The sequence below is a fragment of the Malaclemys terrapin genome, chromosome 1 (assembly GCF_027887155.1).
Source record: "Malaclemys terrapin pileata isolate rMalTer1 chromosome 1, rMalTer1.hap1, whole genome shotgun sequence".
NCBI classification, from domain to species: Eukaryota; Metazoa; Chordata; order Testudines; family Emydidae; genus Malaclemys; species Malaclemys terrapin.
Window position 1 is genome coordinate 24429750 of NC_071505.1, and position 23350 is coordinate 24453099.

At 42.4% G+C, this 23350-nt stretch overlaps 2 protein-coding genes across 6 annotated transcripts in view; one reads left to right on the top strand and one right to left on the bottom strand.

Moving 5' to 3' along the window:
• The window catches only part of GSAP (gamma-secretase activating protein), a 72150-nt gene extending 62907 nt beyond the window's left edge, over positions 1 to 9243 (top strand). For both annotated transcript variants that reach the window (XM_054017661.1, XM_054017668.1), the window contains exons 28-31: positions 1353 to 1414; positions 3623 to 3727; positions 3894 to 3987; positions 7576 to 9243. In XM_054017661.1, coding sequence (XP_053873636.1) covers positions 1353 to 1414; positions 3623 to 3727; positions 3894 to 3987; positions 7576 to 7667 — 353 coding nt within the window. In that variant the 3' untranslated portion in view covers positions 7668 to 9243. The remainder of the gene's footprint in view (positions 1 to 1352; positions 1415 to 3622; positions 3728 to 3893; positions 3988 to 7575) is intronic.
• The window catches only part of CCDC146 (coiled-coil domain containing 146), a 120963-nt gene continuing 106847 nt past the window's right edge, over positions 9235 to 23350 (bottom strand). For all 4 annotated transcript variants that reach the window (XM_054017647.1, XM_054017640.1, XM_054017634.1 and 1 more), the window contains 4 exons: positions 19706 to 19834; positions 18741 to 18878; positions 10773 to 11021; positions 9235 to 9749 (listed from right to left, as the gene is read on the bottom strand). In XM_054017647.1, coding sequence (XP_053873622.1) covers positions 9546 to 9749; positions 10773 to 11021; positions 18741 to 18878; positions 19706 to 19834 — 720 coding nt within the window. In that variant the 3' untranslated portion in view covers positions 9235 to 9545. The remainder of the gene's footprint in view (positions 9750 to 10772; positions 11022 to 18740; positions 18879 to 19705; positions 19835 to 23350) is intronic.

Here is a 23350-nt window from a genome sequence, read left to right on the forward strand (position 1 = left end):
TATTACACCTCCAGAGTGGTTATTTTCATTAGGCTTTCTTGTAAGTAGGCTAAGGCCTGGTCCCCACTTAGTCCGGACTTCGGACTAAGGTACGCACGTAGCTGAATTCGAAGTACCTTAGTCCGAACTTACCGCGGTCCAGACGTGGCCGGAAGTCTCCCCCCGTCGACGCCGCGTACTCCTCTCGGCGACCTGGAGTACCGGCGCCGACTGTGAGCACTTCCGGGATCGATCCGGGATCGATTTATCGCGTCTTAACCAGACGCGATAAATCGATCCCAGAACATCGATGGCGTGCCGCCGGACCAGCCGGTAAGTGAAGACTAGGCCTAAGAAACTCAACCCTGTTCTTTCAGCTATGTTTTGTGAACATTTAAAAAGAAGAAATAGTGTACAAAGGAGCATATGAAAATCATGTTCTTCACAATCACTTCTCATATACGCCAATCATTGTGTTCTTGAATTATTGCCCAAATTTACAGCCAGATTATCCTACTTTGTGTTTCTTGGCATAGGACCAACTTTATGCAGTCATCATAAAGCCAACATCTTCATAAAACCAGCTTGTGGCTTCCTAAACCATAGAATGACCACAACTATGTTCATTGCCCTTTTAGCTCAAAGGGAACAGTTAGCATAACTCAGTTTATCTGAATCAGTTATTGGAATACAGCAATACAGTAGAACCTCAGAGTTACAAACACTTCGGGAATGGAGGCTGTTCGTAATTCTGAAATGTTTGCAACTCTCAACAAAACGCTATGGTAGGTCTTTCAAAAGTTTACAACTGAACATTGACTTAATACAGCTTTGAAACTTTACTTTGCAGAAGAAAAATGCTGCATTCCCTTTATTTTTTTAATAGTTTATATTTAATGCAGTACTGTACTGTATTTGCTTTCTTTTTTTCCCCTGCTGCTGCTGCCTGATTGTGTACTTCCAGTTCCAAATGAGGTGTGTTGTTGACTGGTCAGTTTGTAACTCTGCTGTTTGTAACTTTAAGGTTCTACTGTACCACACTATAACCTAACTAAAGCAGTTATGCTACTGTAATCAAACCTGTAACACAATACTTACTCAGTGGATAAAATAAAATAGGTACAGATTTATACAGTACCCCATTTCTTGCTATTGCCAGGGTTGTGAAACAATTGTTATGCTTTTGGAAGGTGATGTTTCAAATTCTAATTGTTCCCAATAGGTTTGAATAATTACATTCAAATCTGTTATCTCAAAGGGTGAGGGGTGTGTGTGTGTAATAGAAGTTAATGTGTATTTTGCTATTGAGTTCATTTACGAAGCCATAGCCCTGAAGTCATGGTCAGTTGTTTATTTCTCTCTCTAATTTGTAGATCTGGACAACACTGAGAAGAATGAAAAGCTAAAATTTAGTATCTTTACAAGGCTTCCTGAGGTAACTGCTTCTAAAGTTTTGGATCCAGTTGTTATGAAATTGATCTGAGCTCAAGACTTAAGTCCCATGAAAATCATCATAAAATGGCTTACCAGGGAATTAAATAGAGCATGCTGGCCCACTGAACAGGGATGAAATACACCTTGTGTATGTTCAAGGTCTAGCTACATATACATTTTCTTTAGGTTTAACAGTGATTGGGGGGGGGGTGATTATTACATTGAGGAAAGAGGGCTTTTTTAGCTCTATTTATATTTAGCATTGGTGATCCATGTTAAAACTGGGATTAATAAGCATTTTCCTTTAATTCATGGAGTTTCCTACTCCTGTCCAACTTCACTACTTGTTAAAAAATATATATGGTCTAGGGCAGTACAAGCTATTCCAATGTCATTTTATAATGCATACTGTGGTTTGGTTTTGAATGTATAATTACCATTTCAATCTAAGTCCATAGGTCTGGTTTTACCCAATTATTAATCGATGAGGTTTCTTACCACACTAGATTCTTGTTGTTACAGGAAGCAAAAAGAACTCTCATCTTTCTTAGGCTAGGTCTATACTACCCGCCTGAATCGGCGGGTAGAAATCGACCTCTCGGGGATCGATTTATCGCGTCCCGTTGGGACGCGACAATCGATCCCCGAATCGGCGCTCTTACTCCACCAGCGGAGGTGGTAGTAAGCGCCGCCGACAGAAAGCCGCAGAAGTCGATTTTGCCGCCGTCCTCACAACGGGGTAAGTCAGCTGCGATACGTCGAGTTCAGCTACGCTATTCACGTAGCTGAATTTGCGTATCTTAAATCGACTCCCCCCTGTAGTGTAGATGTACCCTTAGTGTGGTGCCCAAAACTGGATACAGTATTCCAGCTGAAGTCTCACCAGTATCTAGTAGAGTAGAACAGTTACCTCTAATCTCTTACCTATGACACTCCTGTTAATATGTCCCATAATGACATTTGCCTTTTTTGCCACAGCATCACACTATTGACTTGTATTCAGTTTGTGATCCAATATAACCCCCATTATTTTCAGCTGTAATGCTGCTTACCCAGTTATTCCCCATTTTGTATCTGTGCACTGATTTTTCCTTTCTAAGGGTAGTCCTTCGCACTTGTCTTAATTGATTTTCGTCTTGTTTGTTTCAGACCAATTATCCAGTTTATCAAGATCATTCTGAATTCAAATCCTGGCCTCAAAAGTGCTTGCACCTCTCCCCGCTTAGTGCTGTCCCCAAATTTATAAGCATATTCTCCACTCTATCATCCAAGTCATCAGTGAAAATACTGAATAGTACCAGACCCCAGAAGGACACTACTTGATATATCCTCCCAGGTTGACAGTGAACCATTGATAACTACTTCTTGAGTCTGATCTTTCAACCAGTTGTGCCCCCACCTTATAATAATTTCATCTAGACCATATTTCCCTAGTTTGCTTACAAGAATGTCATGTGGGTCAGTGTCAAAAGCCTTACTAGAGTCCAGATATATAATGTCTACTGCTTCCTCCCTGTCCATTAGCCTGGTTACCATGTCAAATTAGCTGGATTTGTCAAGAACAAATCAGGTCAAACCAATCTTAGCTATCACCTTATTATCCTCCAGGTTTGAACAAATTGATTATTTTATAGTTTGTTCTAATAACTTTCTGGGTATCAAAATTAGGCTCATTGGTCTGATTCTGTGGGACTTCCTTTTCTCCCCCTTTTTGGAAATGGTACGATGCTTATCCTTCTCCAGCTTCTGGGACCTCACTTGTCCTTGAGTTCTCGAAGATAATCATTAACGATTCAGAGATTGCTTTGGCTAGTTCCTTACATCCTCTAGGGTGAACTTCATCTGTCCTGTTGACTTGAATATGTGTTTCCAATCACTGAAAGTACCAATAGAATTTTTCTGTAAAAAGAGTTTCTTTACTTGGCTGCATTTAAAAAAAAAAAAAAGAAGTGTCAAAGCTTTCTTTGTCTTCTGTATTTTGTTCTAGGAATGGTTTAGTCAGTTGAGGTACAGCTCACAGTTTGGAATCTATAATGAGCTGTTAGCCATTGGGCACTGTTGGGAAGGAGAATGGAATGATTCTAAGTGTACTCTGACTCTGGTGTTGAGTCATTAAGTAGCGAGACCTATTGTGACAGAAACTGCCACATAAGGGCAATAGACTCACTATTGCATTGCATCTATTTTATGTTTGTTTTTTGCTTAATAGGCAATTGGTCACAAGGTCAGTCAGCTGTGGAATCATCCTGTCAACTCTAATTTTATTGCAAGGAACTCTGTTAAACTTTTGCTTGATAAACTTAGGAAGAGACAGGTAAGAGTTTGGTGGTGGCAATTGCTTGTTTTTTAATCTTTTAGCTTTGATAGTCTTGAGCCCAATGTATACTCTATCATTTGGACTGTTAGCCACTTTTAACTCAGTATTTAAGAAGCTGCTTTACCACTTTTGTGAAGTAATATAAAGTGTTTTTCCTTTACAGCATAACAGACCAGTGGTGGACAGACTGTCTGTCCATGTAGAGTTTCTGCCACTTAACTACTTAGTTGATATGCTGGCAGAGGTAGAGGATCAAGGTAACATTATTATAATTAATTATTATTATTCAACATGTTTATAACAGTAGTGCCCAAGGACCAAAGAGAAGTGGGTTCTTTCTGTACTTTGTTCCTTTAATGAGCTGTCTGTGTGCCCTGGATGTGCACATAGGGTTTTATCCTGTCCCTATGGAAGACTGCGGCCAAACACCATTGATTTCCATAGGTGCAGGATTGGGCCTGTAGCTCCCATTTCCACTAATGGAAGCTGTGTGCGCGCAGAGAAATGGAGTTTGGGGTTTATGTGTAGAACAGGCTTACAAAAAGCAGTAGTGTAGAACTGGAGTTCCCACCATGGCTGTGAACATCCTCAGCCCCTTAAAGTGTTCTTGCCCGAATTTCTCTCAAAAGGGCGCCAGTGGGTATAGTGGAAAGCCAGGGGTGTGTGGCTGAAGTGAACCAAAGGAGTGAGGCTGGAATGACTTCTTCCTGTTTCAGGTATAACTGCAAGCTCAGTTATTGTTTAAAAGCTAAGAGCTTTAAATAAAAATGAAGTGACAAACCCAATTGGGGCATGTGGGTTAGCAATGCATTATTAAAAACCACACATGCAAGCTTTGGTTTTAGAAGGGATGTATACAGAATGCCTGATAGTCTCTCAGGAGTAGTTACCTACCTATGGGTATATTAACCTTTCCATAAGAATTACATGTGTGTGTAATGGGCTTCTTACCTTTCTGATATCACTACTCTGTTTTCCCTTATTCAGCCAGTGGTGGGTAGTTTCTCCCTAACAAATGGGCAATTTGGGGTTTAGCTCTCTGGCCAAACCTCAATAAGAGTTCTCTCCTTTTGGGGGCAACCAAGACATTTAAAAACAATATGGTCCTAAACTGCCGTCCATGGGCTAAATAGTTTATTCACCTCCCCAGGCTGCAGCTTTCTATTTATCTTCTTGTCAAGCTAAAATGCAATAATTTGCCTTCTCCAGGCTCAATCAAGGGCCCTTTCTCCACAGGCATCAGCTATGGTGTTCCAGTTAATAGGGGACTTCTTCCCACTTTGTTGGAAACTCCAACTTAGTATTTTTTAAAGAGTGGTACCAACACTGAGCCTCCAGCCTATACCAATTCTGTATTGTCCTAGAGTTTTTCCTTCTTTTCACTGTCTCTTCAGGACTTGAACCACTTTCCAGAGCGCCTACCTGTTCATAGGCCCCTCCTTGGCTCACTGCTTCTGTAGCTTTCTTAGTGAAAACCCGTCTCCACATCTCACCACCTACTCCCTTGTAGGTCTCTCCCTTTCTGAGCCAGCTTTTTATATAGTTCTGTCCCATGGTTCCCTTCTGGTGACATGATCCTTCTGGGAATCATAACCATCCTAAATCCCTGGCCTTAAAGGGTTTAGGCCCAGATTTTTAAAGGTATTCAGGTGTTGCTGCACTCAGTGTTTCAATGCCTAGCTGATTTAGGATCCTAAATAGAATTAAAAAAAAGAATTTTAGGCACTTAGGAGACTAAATCCCATTGACCGTTTTAATCTATTTTAAGGTTTTATACTGGTGCCTATCTGTATTGTCAACTGAGTGCCTCTAACATAAAATTAATAGCAAAGTCTTCAGTGCATCTTGTAGAGTCTCTGGGTCTCCTCCCTGTGGGATATGTTCTGTTTATGTCCCAGTAAAAAGAAGAGTGGTGCTGCCAGCTTTGAAAGGCGTCAGCACAGTCTGCTACAATCTGGAAAGCAGCCAAGGTTAAATGTTAATCAAATCCACAATTACTGATACAGTTTCCCCCCTAAATTACATTGCTTGCGATTTCACGTAACAGTATTATGAAACTGACAATACCAGGACCACTTTCTATAAGTCCTTATTCAATTTACACTCAAGCAAAACTTCCATTGATTTCAGAGTTTTGCCTGTGTAAAATCTTCAGGATTTGACCTGGTGTCCTGAGATAAAAGTGGCTGACAGACTCAATCTTATGACCTGATATTATATTGATACAGACTTTAAAGGTTCTAGGAGTCTGTTTAAAAAAAAAACAAAAAACCATAGAAGTCAATAGCAAAGCTCCCATTAGCTTCAATGGACTCTGGATCACCCCTTATGGGCTAGATTCACAAGGGTAATGGGCATCTAGAGAGGTAGTTACTCACTTAAGCCCAACATTTTGGCTCCATTGACATGTGCAAAATCACTTCTCAGCTGCCACTTAACCCTGTAGGTGATTAAATCCCCATAGGTACCTACATTCTACATGAGGGCATGCTCAAAGCCACCTAAGTTCTGACGCTGCCCAACAGCTAATGAGCTGCTTGAAGCCCATGCTCAAACCGAAGCCCCAGCAAGATTCTCAAACAAGATGTTTCCTGGCCTACCTCTCCAGGGCAGCCCAATCCTGTAGGTGTGCTCAGCGTGCACCTCTAGGGTCAGGCCCACACAAAAGACAGCCAGGGGCAAGCAGGTTGGGAATTTTTCAGGGGTGTGCGTGTTCCAGATTCAGATTCTTGCTCTGTTAGATTTGGAGCTGGGATTTGAACCCTGTTTTCCTACCCAACCACCAGGTTATAAGGGATTCTGGGATGGGTCTCTCTCAATCTCTTATTTGGAACTGTTTCATTTTTGTATAAATAAATATTATTGGAGCAGGGACTTTAACCTAACTCTCCCACATCCCAGGCAAGTGCCCTAATCACCAGGCTGTAGAGTCTTTCTCTCTCTTTCCAGTGAATATTTAAATATTTATACCAAGTGGACTACGTCTCAGAGGGAGATGGAGAGAGGTCCACCCCAGAATGCCCAGTAGCCTAGTGATCGGGGCATTTACCTGAGATGTGGGGGACCCAGATTCAAATCCCTGCTCTGCCTGCTTTGGAGCAGGAAGTTGAACCCAGGTCTCCTACATCCTAGGTGAGTACCCTAAGTACTGGGTATAATGAGGTGGGTGTGTCTGTGTCTGCCTTTTTGCAAGAAAGGGCTGACCTGGCTTAGGCACCTAATTCCAAGAAAGGGTTTGCAGCTGAGATACCTAAATGGAGGGAAACCTCTCCCTCTGGCTCATCAGTCAGGTGGGTAAAGCCAAGATCAATGGAAGTCAGGTGCCAAAGTGCCTTTGTGGATCTGGGCCCTAAGCCCCCCACGTCTTTTTCTCTGCATTTCTCTCCCTGCTTCCGTAGGTGGCTCCCCACTCAGCATGCTGGATTCTGAGAATCTTTCTTTGGCATTGAACTCTTTCCATGTACTGTATGAGGAGCTGGGGCACCTAACTTGGAGCTGAGAATTCCAGTAGGCGGCAGCGTGCCTAATAGCGAGGCATTATAATGCTTAAGAAACTTGGTGAATCTAGCCCGGAGTCCTTACGAGAATTTTTTGTCTTTGTGGAAAAAAAACTAGGGGCCAAAACTTTTAAAAACTGAGGGCTTGAATTTCAGAGATGCTGAGCATCCAAGTGAAATCAATGAAAGCTGCGGGAGGAGGGCTCCACATCTATGAAAACACATTTTAATCCTAACTTTGGTTACCTCAGATTGAAAATGTTGGTCATGGTGTCCTTGGGATTGAAAGTATTGGTGCAGAAGAACATTCATTGTGTAAATGCTGATGTTCTCAATGTACTTTTCCAGGTCTGAATCCATTTGAGGAAGAAGACAATGTGAATGCAAAATTCGTAGAGGAAACAGCACTGAAACACACCATGATGCTTTTAGGCCTGTAGTACTGCTAAAATATATTGGGTTACTTCAAAAAGCATGTCAGTCTTTCTACGTATATCACCATTTCAACAAGCATATTTGCAACTAAAATTCCAGGGTTTAATACTTCTCAAAAATTGTTAATATTTATAAAACAAATGTCATATTAAAGGCTCCCAGTTTTTGGTTGCAACCATTAACTAGTAAAAGGCTGCCAAAAATAATATATGCTCCACTCTACTCATGCATGTATTGAGGAGGGACTAGACTGAAATTGCAGACTTGCTAGTAAATACAAGGAAGATAAAGGATTGGAGCTGGGGTGGGGGGGGGAAATATATATCTGATACAGACCCTGCTCTCCAGCTAAATATGTTTTTATTATTCAGTTTTACACTGTGGAATGGCTGAACAGGAGTAGGTGTAGAAAGTTTCAGAATATGGTGGGAAAAGTTTCTTTAGAATTTTATTTTTATTCTAATACTACTCTTACAGGCAAGACATTTCTTAAAAAAGAACAGTCCAATTACATTGCGAAATAATGAGAAATTGGCAGCTGTTCTTGCACTAATGTATAAAGGATTTCTTTGAGATTGCGTAGCATAGGCTAGAGGCAACAAATGCGGAGTAACTCTTTGTATATGATGTATTAATAAAGATGTATAAATTCCTCATACAGACGGTACATCTCTTTACAGTACTGCCCCCATGCCTTTGGAGTTGGGTTTTAAAATACTTGCTCTCTGTAATGTGTATAAGAATCTTTCCTGATGTTTATAATGTACTGTACAATACAGCAGGAGAAGAAAGTTTCTTTGGAAACTTATCGTTACAGTGACTTTGATTAATTGTATTTAATTCTGCCCCTATGACTTTAAATGTTTTTAGATCAAGTGTTAGATTTTTTTTAAAATTGCTACAGATTTTTTCCCTTCGGTTCCCAGCTATATTTATACAAAACTGACCTAACCCATTTATTTTTTTAGCTGTGAGCTATAACAGCAATTTAAAAAAAGTAGTGCTTTGGTACCAAACAGGGAAAATTTGTGAACTTCAGACATGCTGAATTAGCATGGAACAGATGTACTTCCATTTACTGGGTAAGAAAGTGTGCCAAAGTTTCAGAAGTAGTAAACTAGAATGAATTTGATGTTACTGGAATTAAAAAGAAAAAAAAGTATGTTCCTCAAGCTCTCTGTATAACTACCTCAGTTATCCTTTCTCAGCATAGTTTCAAATAGGGGAGTATGTTCCCAAACTTATGTACCTATTTTGTGGTGCTGAATGAGAGAGATTCCGCTCCCAGAAACAGGGCCCTTCTTACACTTTACTTCTCAGTATGCAAGAGCATTCACTCTTTCTTCTCCTCTTGCTCCTTCTCAATAATGGGACTTGTTCCCTTTACTACGGTTGCCATCAGTGATAAAGGAGGATTAGCTTTCTCACTGGTCTGTAGTGAGAGAAAGGGCATTTTTTAATTTAAACAGACATGCCTGACAATTATCTTCAGTCCAAACTGCTCCCCATATTGATTTATTTGTATAATGAATAAGGACATAGTTCAATTATGTTAATATTAAAAAGAAAATCTACAACATCTTCTCTTGTTTATTGTACCTGTTTGTACTTTATAAGCATTTATTAACAAGTTAAAAACCAATTTTGATTATTGTTCACTCCTCTTAACATTTCAAAACAGTGCTATGTTTTGCATACTGAACCCCCATTAGCTACAGGGACTATTTAGCTATACTGTCTGCTTTAAAAATATTTTGTTTACAGTGTGAATATTTTGGCAAACTGCTAGCAAACATTTAAAAACATTTACAATCTTAAAAGCTGTTGGCTTTGCATATTCAATTGCTACTATTGGACTTATGATTTAGATGAAGATCACTTGTTCAGATTTCAATTGGCTTTACAATAGGTTTTCTTATGTGTCTCATATTTGAACCAGGTTCAGTTGGTTTGAAAGGAGCCAAAGCACCATAGGGACGTGGCAAAGGCAGAACATTTTCATCGTCTGGGATATATGCGTTGGGGCGCTGCTCCGCTGTTGTATAGATACTATTTGGCAAGGCATACTGTTCCTCTTCTGCAGCACGCTGTGAAGAAACACATTTTAATCTGATATAGAAACTGACAGTCTGTTTCACAAGTCATGGCGAAGACAGTACTTAGAACTCCATTTACCACTTCAAGCACTTTACAAAGAATACTAGTGTACTAATATCCCCATTTTGACAAACGAGGAAACTGAGGTGCAGAATATTGAAGTGGCTGTCATAACATGGGGGAAACTGTTAATTCCACAGAAGTGTCTAATTCCAAAGCAGTTTTGTTGGGTGCACTGTGCAGTCTCCTCCATGCTCAGGAAGTTTTTGCCAGAGAGAGGTGGAAAGCCCATGGCCTGCCTTCATCCAGCCCTTGGGGAGGCTAGTGCTGTAAATACTCTACTGAAATTGTACTTTGTCCCGCCTGGTGAGCCAGAGGTTGAGGGAACCTCATACAAACAGGACATCTTTTTATAATACTGCCCCTGCTTAGTGTGAACTCTCCCCCTACAGGTCACTGGTTGTCCCAGTTGGTTTTAAGGTCGCAAGCTGCCCATTAAGGAACTTGCAACATTTCCCCATGTGCTCTTCCTGCCCACTGCCATCTAGCAATCTAATCTCCCTTTGTCTCTGCCAGTCTAGCATCTACAAGCCCTTAAGAAAAAAGGTTGGGTTAGTTTCTTCCTTTGCGCTATCGTCCTGAAACTGAATCCTCAGTATATTATCTGAAAAGATCAGTGCTCCTCTATCTTGCCACCATCAAAATAATTACAGTGTTTAAACTAACACGTACAGCTCCCTTTGAGTACTAGACACCAGCTGCCCAATTGGTGAATTTTCATTCTATACAGTGTGCAGGACTTCCGTTGTGACTCTCCACGAAGCAGCTTGGCAATAAGCTCTTCCACGAGCATGGGTCAGTCTTGCCCTATTCTTCAAGAAGACGCCCCTCCCCCAAACTATGGAGAATGGGAGATGGGCAATAAGAAGCCACACAGCAAAGCCCTTTAAAAAAATAAATGAACTGGAACAATGTGAATTAATCCCAAATTGCACCCTATGACAAAAGCCTACCTTTTCTCTGGCTTCAGCTGCCGCTTTATGCATCTCCTCATTGCGCAATACCTTCATCCACTCAATCTCTGTTTCTTTAGGAGGAGGGAGACCTTTCTCTATCCTTGATGAGACAGTCAGCAAAAATTGTTCTTTGTCCCTCATTTCCTGTTGCAATTTAATGGTAATTGCTTGCTTCATGGATAACTCTGCAATAAGAGCCATCATCTTCTGGGTTTTATCTTTTATTTTCTGCTGTATTTCATTCATCTGGAATCAATAACATTAATTCAACTTTAACCAGTTCTTCTCTTTACATACACACTTGAGAACCAATCTTGCTTTCAGGATCTTCATTTTCAGAGAACTAATGGAAAACTTTTTCATCAAAGCGGTATATAATAGGAAATACAGAAAATCTATATGACTTTCTGGATGATGATATCAACAAGGAGTCTGGTGGCACCTTAAAGACTAACAGATTTGTTTGGCCATAAGCTTTCATGGGTAAAAACCTCACTTCTTCGGATGCATCCGTGAGGTTTTTACCCACGAAAGCTTATGCTCAAACAAATCTGTTAGTCTTTAAGGTGCCACCAGACTCCTTGTTGTTTTTGTAGATACAGACTAACACAGCTACCCCCTGATACTGGATGATGATATGGTGCTTTTATTTGTACAATACATATTAATCATTTCAAAAGCCAGTAAGGTAAGATAAATATAATACATGAGCTAATGCACATATTGTTCGTCCTCTATTTCTTTTTCTGTTGAATTGGAAAGGAAAACTATCTCCATTAACCTTATTAGTTATCACTTTCAATGTTAGTACTGCTAAGCCATACTGTTATTTTGGCCTAGTCTTTAAAAAACTAATGTTCGCATTTGTGTGTACACAAATAATGACCCACTTATTTGTGAATTTACATGCACATTGTGTTCAGTTACACATGCATTTAAAAGTCTAATATTTGTTGTTTATACATTTGCAAATACAATATACAGAAGTGTGTGGGGCAGAAAAATTCTTGGAAGAGTTTTCACATAAGGGACCCATGAAATCCCCCCGAAAATTTGTGTCTCCAGCTGATGAACCAAGAAAATAACGTAGAATTTTTGTGAAACTGTCGTTGTTCCCAGGGAGCATAAAATATAGGCTAGGGGTTCAGTACTGGATGGAGAAAAAGTTCACCTTAACTGTCTATTTTTTAAAGCATGGTTCTACATTTAAAAATAAATGTTACATTCCTAGTCACCCAGTCTGCTCCTTGTGTACATTCAGAGCCATACCAACTCGCTTTCAGTAGAAAACATTGTACTCACTGTTTTACTCCTGTTGGCACGGCAGAACCAACCCACTATTAAAAAGGCAGGCCTGGGATGAAATCCTGGCCCCACTGAAGTCAATAGCAAAACTCTTTAACTTCATAGTGCAGGATTTCATCCTGGAAGCTGTTCCATATTGTGCAGAGTGAACCGCATTGTATACCACATTGTATTCACTTATGCCTGCCTGAGCCCAGTGAAGGCAACTGGAGGTACAATGTCGAGACAATGGGGTGGTACAAAGGTAACATTTCTGCAAGTCAGTTAGGCTCTTGCTGGTGATGATGCAGAAGAATGAACCCCAACTTGACTTCCAGCAGGTATGGTAGAAACAGCATCTGTTCACTTTTAAGTGACCATATGTGACAGAATTATTGAAAGAGGAAAAAACTCGATACCATTTTTATCCACAATATCCCTTTCTACAGTCACTTCTCAGGCCTGGTCTACACTACGATTTTAGGTCGAATTTAGCAGCATTGCCTCAATTTAACTCTGCACCCGTCCACACGACGAAGCCCTTTTTTTCCGACTTAAAGGGCTCTTAAAATTGATTAATTTACTCCACCTCCGACAAGGGGATTACGCTGACATCGGCAATTTGACGGTATTGGCCTTCAGGAGCTATCCCAGAGTGCTCTATTGTGACTGCTCTGGACAGCGCTCTCAACTCAGATGCACTGGCCAGGTAGACAGGAAAAGTCTGGTGAACTTTTGAATTTTATTTCCTGTTTGGCCAGTGTTGCGAGCTGATCAGCACAGGTGATCATGCAGAGCTCATCAGCAGAGGTGACCATGGAGTCCCAGAATCGCAAAAGAGCTCCAGCATGGACTGAATGGGAGGTGTGGGATCTGATCGCTGTATGGGGAGACGAATCCATGCTAGCTGAACTCCGTTCCAGTAAACAAAATGCCAAAACATTTGAAAAAATCTCCAAGGGCATGAAGGACAGAGGCTATAACAGGGACTCGCAGCAGTGCCACGTGAAAATTAAGGAGCTCAGGCAAGCCTACCAAAAAAACAGAGGCACCAATGGCCACTCCAGGTCACAGCCCCAAACATGCTGCTTCTATGATGAGCTGCATGCCATTCTAGGGTGTGCAGCCAACAGTACCCCAACCCTGTGCTTTGACTCCATCAATGAAGTAGGGCGCAACATGGAAGCGGGTTTTGGGGACGAGGAAGATGAGGAGGAGGAGGTTGAAGATAGCTTACAGCGAGGAAGCGGAGAAAACAGTTTCCCCAACAGCCAGGATCTGTTTCTCACCCTGGACCTGGAGCCAGTAACCCCCGAACCCACCCAAGGCGGGCTCCTGGATCCTGAAGGCGGAGATCCTGGATCTCTGGTGAGTGTACCTTTGTAAATATTAGACATGGTTTAAATGCAAGCATGTTTAATGATTAATTTGCCCTGGGATTCGTGGCCAGTACAGCTACTGGAAAAGTCTGTTAACGTGTCTGGGGATGGAGCGGAAATCTTCCAGGGACATCTCCATAAAGCTCTCCTGGATGTACTCCCAAAGCCTTTGCAAAAGGTTTCAGGGGAGGGCAGCCTTATTCTGTCCTCCAGGGTAGGACACTTTACCACGCCAGGTCAGTAGCATGTAGTCAGGAATCATTGCAGAAGAAAGCATTGCAGCATATGGTCCCGGTGTTTGCTGGCATTCAAACAACATCCATTCTTTATCTCTCCGTGTTATCTTCAGGAGAGTGATACATTCATGGTCACCTGGTTGAAATAGGGTGGTTTTATTAAGCGGACATTCAGAGGTGCCCGATCCTGCTGGACTGTTTGCCTGTGGCTGAACAGAAATGTTCCCCGCTGTTAGCCACGCGGTGGGGGGAGGGGTGGAGCCATCAAAATGCGACCTTGTAACAAAAGCACATGTGCTATATAATGTTAACAGCAAGGTTTGCCGGGAAAGAGTGTACCATTGTTCTATAAAATGTATTTTTAACTACCACTGTCCCTTTTTCCCTCCACCAGCTGCATATGTTTCTCCTTCCCAGAGGCTAGCGAAGATTAGAAGGCGAAAAAAACGCACTCGGGATGAAATGTTCTCTGAGCTCATGCTATCCTCCCACATTGACAGAGCACCGCAGAATCCGTGGAGGCAGACAATATCAGAGTGCAGGAAAGCACAATATGAACACGAGGAGAGGTGGCGGGCTGCAGATGATAGGTGGCGTCAGCTTGCTGACAGAAGGCAGGAGTCAATGCTCAGGCTACTGGAGAATCAAACTCATATGCTCTAGCGTATGGTTGAGCTGCAGGAAAGGCAGCAGGAGCACAGACTGCCGCTACCACCCCTGTGTAACCAACCACCCTCCTCCCCAAGGTCCATAGCCTTCTCACGCAGATGCCCAAGAACGTGGTGGGCGGGGGGCCTCTGGCCACCCAGCCACTCCACCCCAGAGGATTGCCCAAGCAACAGAAGGCTGGCATTCAATAAGTTTTAAAGTTTTTAAGTTTTAAAGTGCAGTGTGACCTTGTCCTTCCCTCCTCCCCCATCCCTCCTGGGCTACCTTGGAAGTTATCCCCCTATTTGTGTGATTGAATTAATAAAGAATGCATGAATGTGAAGCAACAATGCCTTTATTGCCTCTGCAAGCGGTGATCGAAGGGGTGGGGGGGAGAGTGGCTAGCTTTCAGGGAAGTAGTAAGCTACTACTTAACTGGGGGGGGGGGAAGGGTTAATCAAGGAGAAACAAACAGAACTTTCACACCGTAGCCTGGCCAGTCATGAAACGGGTTTTCAAAGCTTCTCTGATACGCACCACCCCCTCCTGTACTCTTCTAACCTCCCTGGTGTCTGGCTGCACGTAATCAGCAGCCAGGCGATTTGCCTCAACCTCTCACTCTGCCATAAATGTCTCCCCGTTACTCTCAGAGATATTGTGGAGTGCACAGCAAGCAGTAATAACAATGGGAATAGTGGTTTGGCTGAGGTCTATCAGAGTCAGTAAACTGCACCAGCATGCTTTTAAACATCCAAATGCACATTCTACCACCATTCTGCATTTGCTCCACCTATAGTTGAACAGCTCCTGACTACTGGCCAGGCTGCCTGTGTATGGCTTCATGAGCCATGGCTTTAAGGGGTAGGTTGGGTCCCCAAGGATAACGATAGGCATTTCAACATCCCCAACGGTTATTTTCTGGTCCGGGAAGAAAGTCCCTTCCTCCAGCTTTCGAAACAGACCAGAGTTCCTGAAGATGTCCAGTTTTGGGCCCCACACTACAAGAAGGATGTGGAAAAATTGGAAAGAGTCCAGCGGAGGGCAACAAGAATGATTAGGGAGCTGGAGCACATGACTTATGAGGAGAGGCTGGGGGAACTGGGATTGTTTAGTCTGCAGAAGAGAAGAATGGGGGGGATTTGATAGCTGCTTTCAACTACATGAAAGCGGGTTCCAAAGAGGATGGCTCTAGACTGTTCTCAGTGGTACCAGATGACAGAACAAGGAGTAATGATCTCAAGTTACAGTGGGGGAGGTTTAGGTTGGATATTAAGAAAAACTTTTTCACTAGGAGGGTGGTGAAGCACTGGAATGGGTTACCTAGGGAGGTGGTGGAATCTCCTTCCTTAGAGGTTTTTAAGGTCAGGCTTGACAAAGCCCTGGCTGGGATGATTTAGTTGGGAATTGGTCCTGCTTTGAGCAGGGGTTGGACTAGATCTCCTGAGGTCCCTTCCAACCCTGATATTCTATGATGCGAGCATCATGTATCTTTCCCGGCCATCCCACGTTGTTGTTGGTAAAACATCCCTTGTGATCCACAAGTGCTTTCAGCACCATTGAAAAGTACCCCTTTCAGTTTATGTACTCGCTGGCTTGATGCTCCGGTGCCAAGATAGGGCTATGGGTTCTGTCTATCGCCCCACAGTTAGGGAATCCCATTTCAGCAAAGCCATCCACTATGGCCTGCACATTTACCAGAGTCACTACCCTTGATATCAGCAGCTCTTTGATTGCATTGGCTACTTGGATCACAGCTGCCCCCACAGTAGATTTGCCCACTCCAAATTGATGCCCGACTGACTGGTAGCTGTCTGGTGTTGCAAACTTCCACAGGGCTATCGCCACTCGCTTCTCATCTGTGAGGGCTGCTCTCATCTTGGTATTCTGGTGCTTCAGGGCAAGGAAAAGCAAGTCACAAAGTTCCATGAAAGAGCCCTTACGCATGCGAAAGTTTCGCAGCCTCTGGGAATCGTCCCAGACCTACAACACTATGCGGTCCCACCAGTCTGTGCTTGTTTCCCGGGCCCAGAATCGGCGTTCCACGGCATGAACCTGCCCCATTAACACCATGATGTGCACACTGCCGGGGCCCGTACTTTGTGAGAAGTCTATGTCCATGTCCTCATCACTCTCGTCACTGCGCTGCCAATGCCTCCTAGCCTGGTTTTGCTTTTGCAGGTTCTGGTTCTGCATATACTGCAGGATAATTTGCGTGGTGTTTACAGTGCTCATAATTGCCAGGGTGATCTGAGTGGGCTCCATGTTCCTGGTGCTATGACGTCTGCGCTGAAAAAAGGCGCGAAACGATTGTCTGCCATTGTTCTGACGGAGGGAGGGGCAACTGACCACATGGCTTACAGGGAATTAAAATCAACAAAGGGGATGGCTTTGCATCAAGGAGAAACACAAACAACTGTCTCACAGAATGGCTCCCTCAAGGATTGAACTCAAAACCCTGGGTTTAGCAGGCCGTTGATTTCACGGAGGGAGGGAGGTGGGAGCAAATGAATACAAAACAAATCTGGTCTATTTCTTGTTTTGATCCACTCCATCTATCTTATATATCTTAGGCTGACAGCAGACGACTGCTAGCCATCGTCATCTCCTGGCTGCTCACCAGAAGACGGTGCAGTACGACTGCCAGCAGGACTGAGTCTCCAGGAGACGAAACTTGAAAAGGGAATGACTTGGCTGAGTCATGCCCAGACGCCCCTGACCGACCTCCCCGAGGTCGGCTAAAAGAGCACCCAGGAGTATGACTATGATGGCTACCAGTCGTAATGCACCATCTGCTACCAAAAGGCAATGAGCTGCTGCTGTGTAGCAATGCAGCCCCACGTCTGCCAGCACCCAGGAGACGTACAGTGACGGTGAGCTGAGTGGGCTCCATGCTTGCCGTGGTATAGTGTCTGCACAGGTAACCCAGGAAAAAAGGCGCGAAACGATTGTCTGCAATTGCTTTCACGGAGGGAAGGAGGGAGTGGGAGGCCTGACAACATGTACCCAGAACCACCTGCAACACTGTTTTTGCCCCATCAGGCATTGGGATCTCAACCCAGAATTCCAATGGGCGGTGGAAACTGCGGGAACTGTGGGATAGCTACCCACAGCTACTCACAGTGCAATGCTCTGGAAGTCGATGCTAGCCTCGGTACTGTGGACGCAGTCCGCTGAGTTAATGCACTTAGAGCATTTTGTGTGGGGACACACAATCGACTGTATAAAAATGATTTCTAAAAAAACAACTTCTATAAATTTGACCTAATTTTGTAGTGTAGACATACCCTCAGAGTAGAACCACACTTTAAACAAACATAGGTTAGCAGCAGCCATGTTAAATTTCCCTGTAGAAAACAACTTAAACATGCTTGTTGCTGTAATGGTCTGTTCTTATTTATCTGGATCTGTTCAAGCTCCAACCCTAATACCTGGAAAGAAAACAAGACTGGGCCAGATTTTCTTCATTCACTTTAGTTTTCTTCTGTTTTTGGTTGTCTCTTTTCCCCTCACTTGTTATCAGTGTCTCTCTTCTGACTTTGCTTTTTCTTTAGGGGGGGAGGGATAGCTCAGTGGTTTGAGCATTGGCCTGCTAAACCCAGGGTTGTGAGTTCAATCCTTGAGGGGGCCACTTAGGGATCTGGGGCAAAATCAGTACTTGGTCCTGCTAGTGAAGGCAGGGGGCTGGACTCAATGACCTTTCAAGGTCCCCTCCAGTTCTAGGAGATGGGATATCTCCATACATTTATTTATTTATTTTTATATTTTTTAACAAACCTCTTAAGTTGGGTTTTCTTTTCTAAGAGCCTCCTTTATCTTTTCAAAATATTAGCTCTATGGGGCAGGCAGAAATAAATGTGATGAACATAAGAAAAAATGATTGTTTTGAGAATGTTCTTTAATGCACGGGTGTGTGGTTATCTCAGCCTGTATGTGTAAGAAAAACCTGCCTGCTGGCTCAATGTACCGGTATCTCCTTTCAGATTGCAGGAGTATGGAGCCTGCCTGTGTTTTTCCTATTATTGAGCAGGTCCATGTAGTTGTTTGAAACTATTGATTGGATCATTCATTCAAAAAGGAGATTACCCTCAACATTTTGCTTAGCTATTAGGCTCCCAACCTCAGAAATAATTCATTGTACACATAAATAAAAGGTAAAGAAAACGATCACAGCCACAGCTTTTCAGAGATTTCAAGTAAATACGTGGTATTTCACTTATTTACAACTATAGCTATGCCATCTGCGGACAGCTATATGCAGCAACTGTAAATAGTTGCCTGTAATGTCCCATGAATCATTGTAAGAACAGTAAAAGTTTGTATAAAAGTCATCCTAGTTCTCACTTCCACAAATAAAATACATCAGCAGTTTTAGTTACATACAGGATTCCTGGAAACAAAGAGTTTGATCTGATACTTACCCGTTTTGCTAATATCAGCGTGTCTTCCTTCCCATTCTCTGTCTTGGTACGGAGTCTATCTGTTAGCCGGGAAACTTGCTCATAAATAAAGTCCTTCTCCAACAATTTCTCCTCCTTTTGTACCAGCTGTATTTCTAACTGTAATGAGAACAAACACATACACAACGGTGAATGAGTAGGAGTAAGACCTGCTCACAATCACTTTGCAATAGATACATTTTTGCAGACTTGACAGCTTTTTCAAATTGTGTAAAGAAATAGTAACAGCATAAATAACCACTTCAAAATGAATCCTCTCCTGAATGACCAAGACTACAACTCAAGCTCTGTACTGAGACTTGGATTAATTTAGTTTCTGTATTATTGCTTTTATTTAAAACAAAAGGAACTTTCTAGCTCCTCGTGGTTGTAGAGAGAAATCTGAAAAATGTAAGTTCCAAAGTCTCAAAAACCAGAAAGCAAGTAAAAAGAATTCAAAATATACATTTTTATAAAAAAGTCTCATGCTGTTTAAGCCACTTTTTGTTGTTGTTATTGGAGACCTGACTTGGGATTTAGGTTGTTTGGGGTTGGCAATACTGGACACATGTGGGCTCACATTAATGCTGCTGTGTTCTGCCCTGACTGTGCTCCTGTGCAGAGCTGCTCCTCACAGCTTTCACATCTGTGTGCCGTGCTGCAGTGCCCACAAGCCCAGCTCAAAGATTTTTTTAACTCTTCATGTAGAAGTTTTATAAGAAAGAAAAGAAAAGACTGTTTGCATTTCCCAGGGCAAAAGTTCTCCAATTATTTACCATTGTGGGCTGCATATGCAGCTCTCTCTGTTATATGTGGGCTGCATCCACACAATATATATACTATCTATATGGCCCTGATGATGTCACATGGGGCGCGGGTTGAGAACCACAGTTCTAGGGTAATCCAGCCATGTACTGTGATAAATTCTGTTAGACATGCTGTGTTACCTCTTCAATCTTTTTGAACAGTTCAGGTAGTGATGGGTCCTTCCCTTCCAGGGTTCGCTTTCTGTTCTTCCCCTCAGGATCAGCGAAACGTTTCTCCAGACTTTTAATTCTGTCCTTGCACTGAGAATACTACCAAACAAGAAAATATAACTGTCAGGTTTGGGGTGGTTTGGTGAGTAAACAAAAAAGCCATTATTGATACGTGATAAACGAAATAGCCAATCAATCACAGATGAGAAATTTTAAATGGTCTCATCTCATGAATTACACTGATGTCCTTAGTGATGCTTTGGTCCAATTTTGGCTGATTTATACACTAAGAACCCTACTGAAGTTAATGAGTGGGTATAGGATAGAGTGGCCGGGCACACTTAGCCTTATTTGTGTTTTATCACAGATTAACACAGGCCACCCCAACAGCTATTCACATTTCAAACCCATCTTCAAAAGCTTGTTCATCTGAGGTCTTCCTCACACACAACAAAGTGACCTGGGACTTTTCTATTGGTAAAGCATGCCTCTGGAATGTCAGAGTGCATGACACTAGCCATCTGAGTGATGAGACCCTCCCACATCTCTAGTGTACTCATCAGGAGGGTTGGAAAAAGGCGGCCTCCTTTGACACCAAATCCAAGGGGGGTTGGAGGAAAGGCGAGTTTTCCTGCTTGGTGTGGCTGGGGGCTTCATAACAGATCCCTTGAGAGCACAGAGGATGGAAAGAGGGCAGAAGGGGAGGCTGCTGTGGGATTACTAAAGTGAGAATTTTCTTTAGGAGAGGACACCATGGTTCTCAGGCAAACCCTGGAAAGATGGAAACTCTTATCCCATCACCAAAAGCGGGGGTTTCATTTCCCTCTTTATCCCTAGACCATTTTTCGAATCATACAAATACACCATATTTTCAGTGCGTTAGTCACTCTGTACCCATCAGATGAGGACTAACTCACAGCCCTGTGTCTGAGATCAACTACCTTGTTCTCCAGTGCCTGTCCTAGGAGTGGGAATAGGGACTAGTCATAGACAATACAAAATACAACAAAGGAAGTATATGTGCCACTGCTGAGGCCAAGGATTCACAGCCATGTTGCTGAGACCAGCCCTCTTCTTCTGGCCTCTGCTGCTTGTTGTCTGCTACTGGCACCTGTATTACTCAGAGCAGAGAGGGAAAATGCCTGAGAGTCTGTACTTGTGGAAACCCAGTAACAGAAATTACCCAGAAAGCAAAGAGGCAAAAAAAAAGTTGAAGAGCAGAAATAAAAATGACACACAGACGCTAGTGATGTCGCTATTAACACTTATAAGTTGTACAGCAGGTCACATCTTCAGCTCCTTGAACATTGTCGGGCTCCTGTCCAAGAGGCACAACATAGACTCTGACTTCTCATTTCTTCGGCTTAGCTTTCCCGGTCAATAAATTACACACACACGCAAAGAAACAAAACCCTGTAAACTCACCAAGCCAGTGCTGCTGAAGGCCGAACAGAGCCTCTGTGAGCTCAATTTTTGAATATTGGAAGGCATTCAGATCCTATGGTAATGGAAGGCAATAGAAGTAGCTAGCTGAAACACAGGCCAGGACAAGAGACACAGGCCGGGGAGGTGTTGACGGGGGACACAGGACAGCGACAAGGAACAAAGAGGGGACCCGGCAGCAGGGACATATGATTAGGGAACAGGAGTAAAGTTCAGCAGAAGGTAGAGTTCAGTGTAGGGGAAAAGCTGAAAGAAGTAGGAAGGGATCTGGCACTGGTGTCTGTGGGAGCTGAGGAGTTTGCCCAAAGAGATTTCTGTGGGATTATGAGAGGAGGATGCTGGGGAGAACACATCCCTCATACAAATTCAGAGACAATAGGCAGATGGTGGTGTGCCAATTTTTGTGTGCATTTTGTGTACTCTTCAGCTTAACTTTTCCATCTGGCATGCACATGGTGGGGGGAGAGGTGCCTGATGAGCGTATAAAAAAAGCAGATCACCGACAAAAATAGACAGGTGATTAATTTTTGTAACTCTCGTGATTTTTAAGCCAATCTCTGGATTCTTTTTAGTCTACCTCCTGATGTTTGCACTTGCAGGATTGGCAATACAGTGTTAGTCCATTTTTGCAACATGACATATTTGGTATATCTACAGTAATCTATCACGGGTTAATCTGTTGGGCTATTAATCTTTCAGCACTAACATAAACATGAGTCAAATAATTAGGTCTAAAGACGATCCATATACTCTCAGGTGAAAAATTACTAGGGAGATAGCTGTCTTTGGCTCTTTCAGCCACAATGGTTTACCATAAATGAAGAAATATTTAGGCCTAACCACAGGGATAGGTTCACTGGAGGTTCAGTGCTGACCATGTGTTTTTTGATGTGTAGAAATGCAAACACAGATCTGTGAGAGCTGATAGATGTGATGCTATGATAATGATAGCAAGTAGAGGGGTAGCCGTGTTAGTCTGTATCCACAAAAACGAGGTGTGTGGTGGCATCTTAAAGACTAACACATTAATTTGGGTATAAGCTTTCATGGGTAAAACCCCCCACTTCTTCAGATGCATAAATATGTTAGTCTTTAAGGTGCCACCTGACTCCTCGTTGTTTTTTTGCTATGATAATGGAAAGTCACCAGAACATTCAGTTTTTAAGCAATTTTTTCTTGCGAAAAGGCAGCATACATCTCTTCCTGTTCCAAGAAGTAGCATCACAGAAAAGAACCTTAAAAAGACTTGAAAACTTTTAAAAAAGGGAACTTGCCATTAGACAAACAAGTCAAAATGTAAGATTGCTGTCCCTCCATTTGTCCAATCGTGTTTTGGTTTCAAACATGTGTCACTTGGGTTGGACCCCAGGGGGATTGAGAAATATTTTTGATGATAGCTAACTAGAAACATGAGCACAACAATACACTGAATTTTGCAAAAAAGAAGAATTTCTAAACAAGTCTATGATAAATAACAGGATGTAGCTACAGTTCCAGTTATATTTCACATCTAGGGCTCAATCCTGTAAACCTACTCATCTGTGCAATCCTCATTGATATTGATGAGACTAGTCATGTGAGTAGGGACTACCCACTCAAGAAAGAATTTGCAGGATTGGGTCTCTACTCTATAAATGATGTTTTTGTCAGAGGACAAACCTACCAACTCAGAACAGACACATTCAGAAAGTTTCCCACTAAACTTAAATATAGACTTAAGGGTGTTTTTGAAGTGCAAACATCCCAGATTCTTAAGTATGCATTTAAATGTAATGAAAAAAAGGTTTTATAATGTATTCAAAATAAAAATAATAAGCAGCTTAAATAGTATCAATGCAAAGTTTTCATTGTCACAGGTGAAAGAGAATACATATAGCTATATATGAAGGTACTCAACCCAAGGGTACAAAAAATAAATGGCATGCATGTAAATAACCATGCTAATATATTTGCATAACTGTATGACTATAATCTTCTTTCTTTATTTTCTTCACTCACTTGCCTTATATGTCAGTGTCAGCTGTGGGTAAAACTGTTTCTTGTTTCATAGATTTTACATTTTAAGACCTGAAAGGACCATTCTGATGATCTGTTCGGGCCTCCCGCATAAAACAGGCCACAAATTTTCACCCCATCATGACACTGGATAAATTCTGAGGTTAACACCTTTAC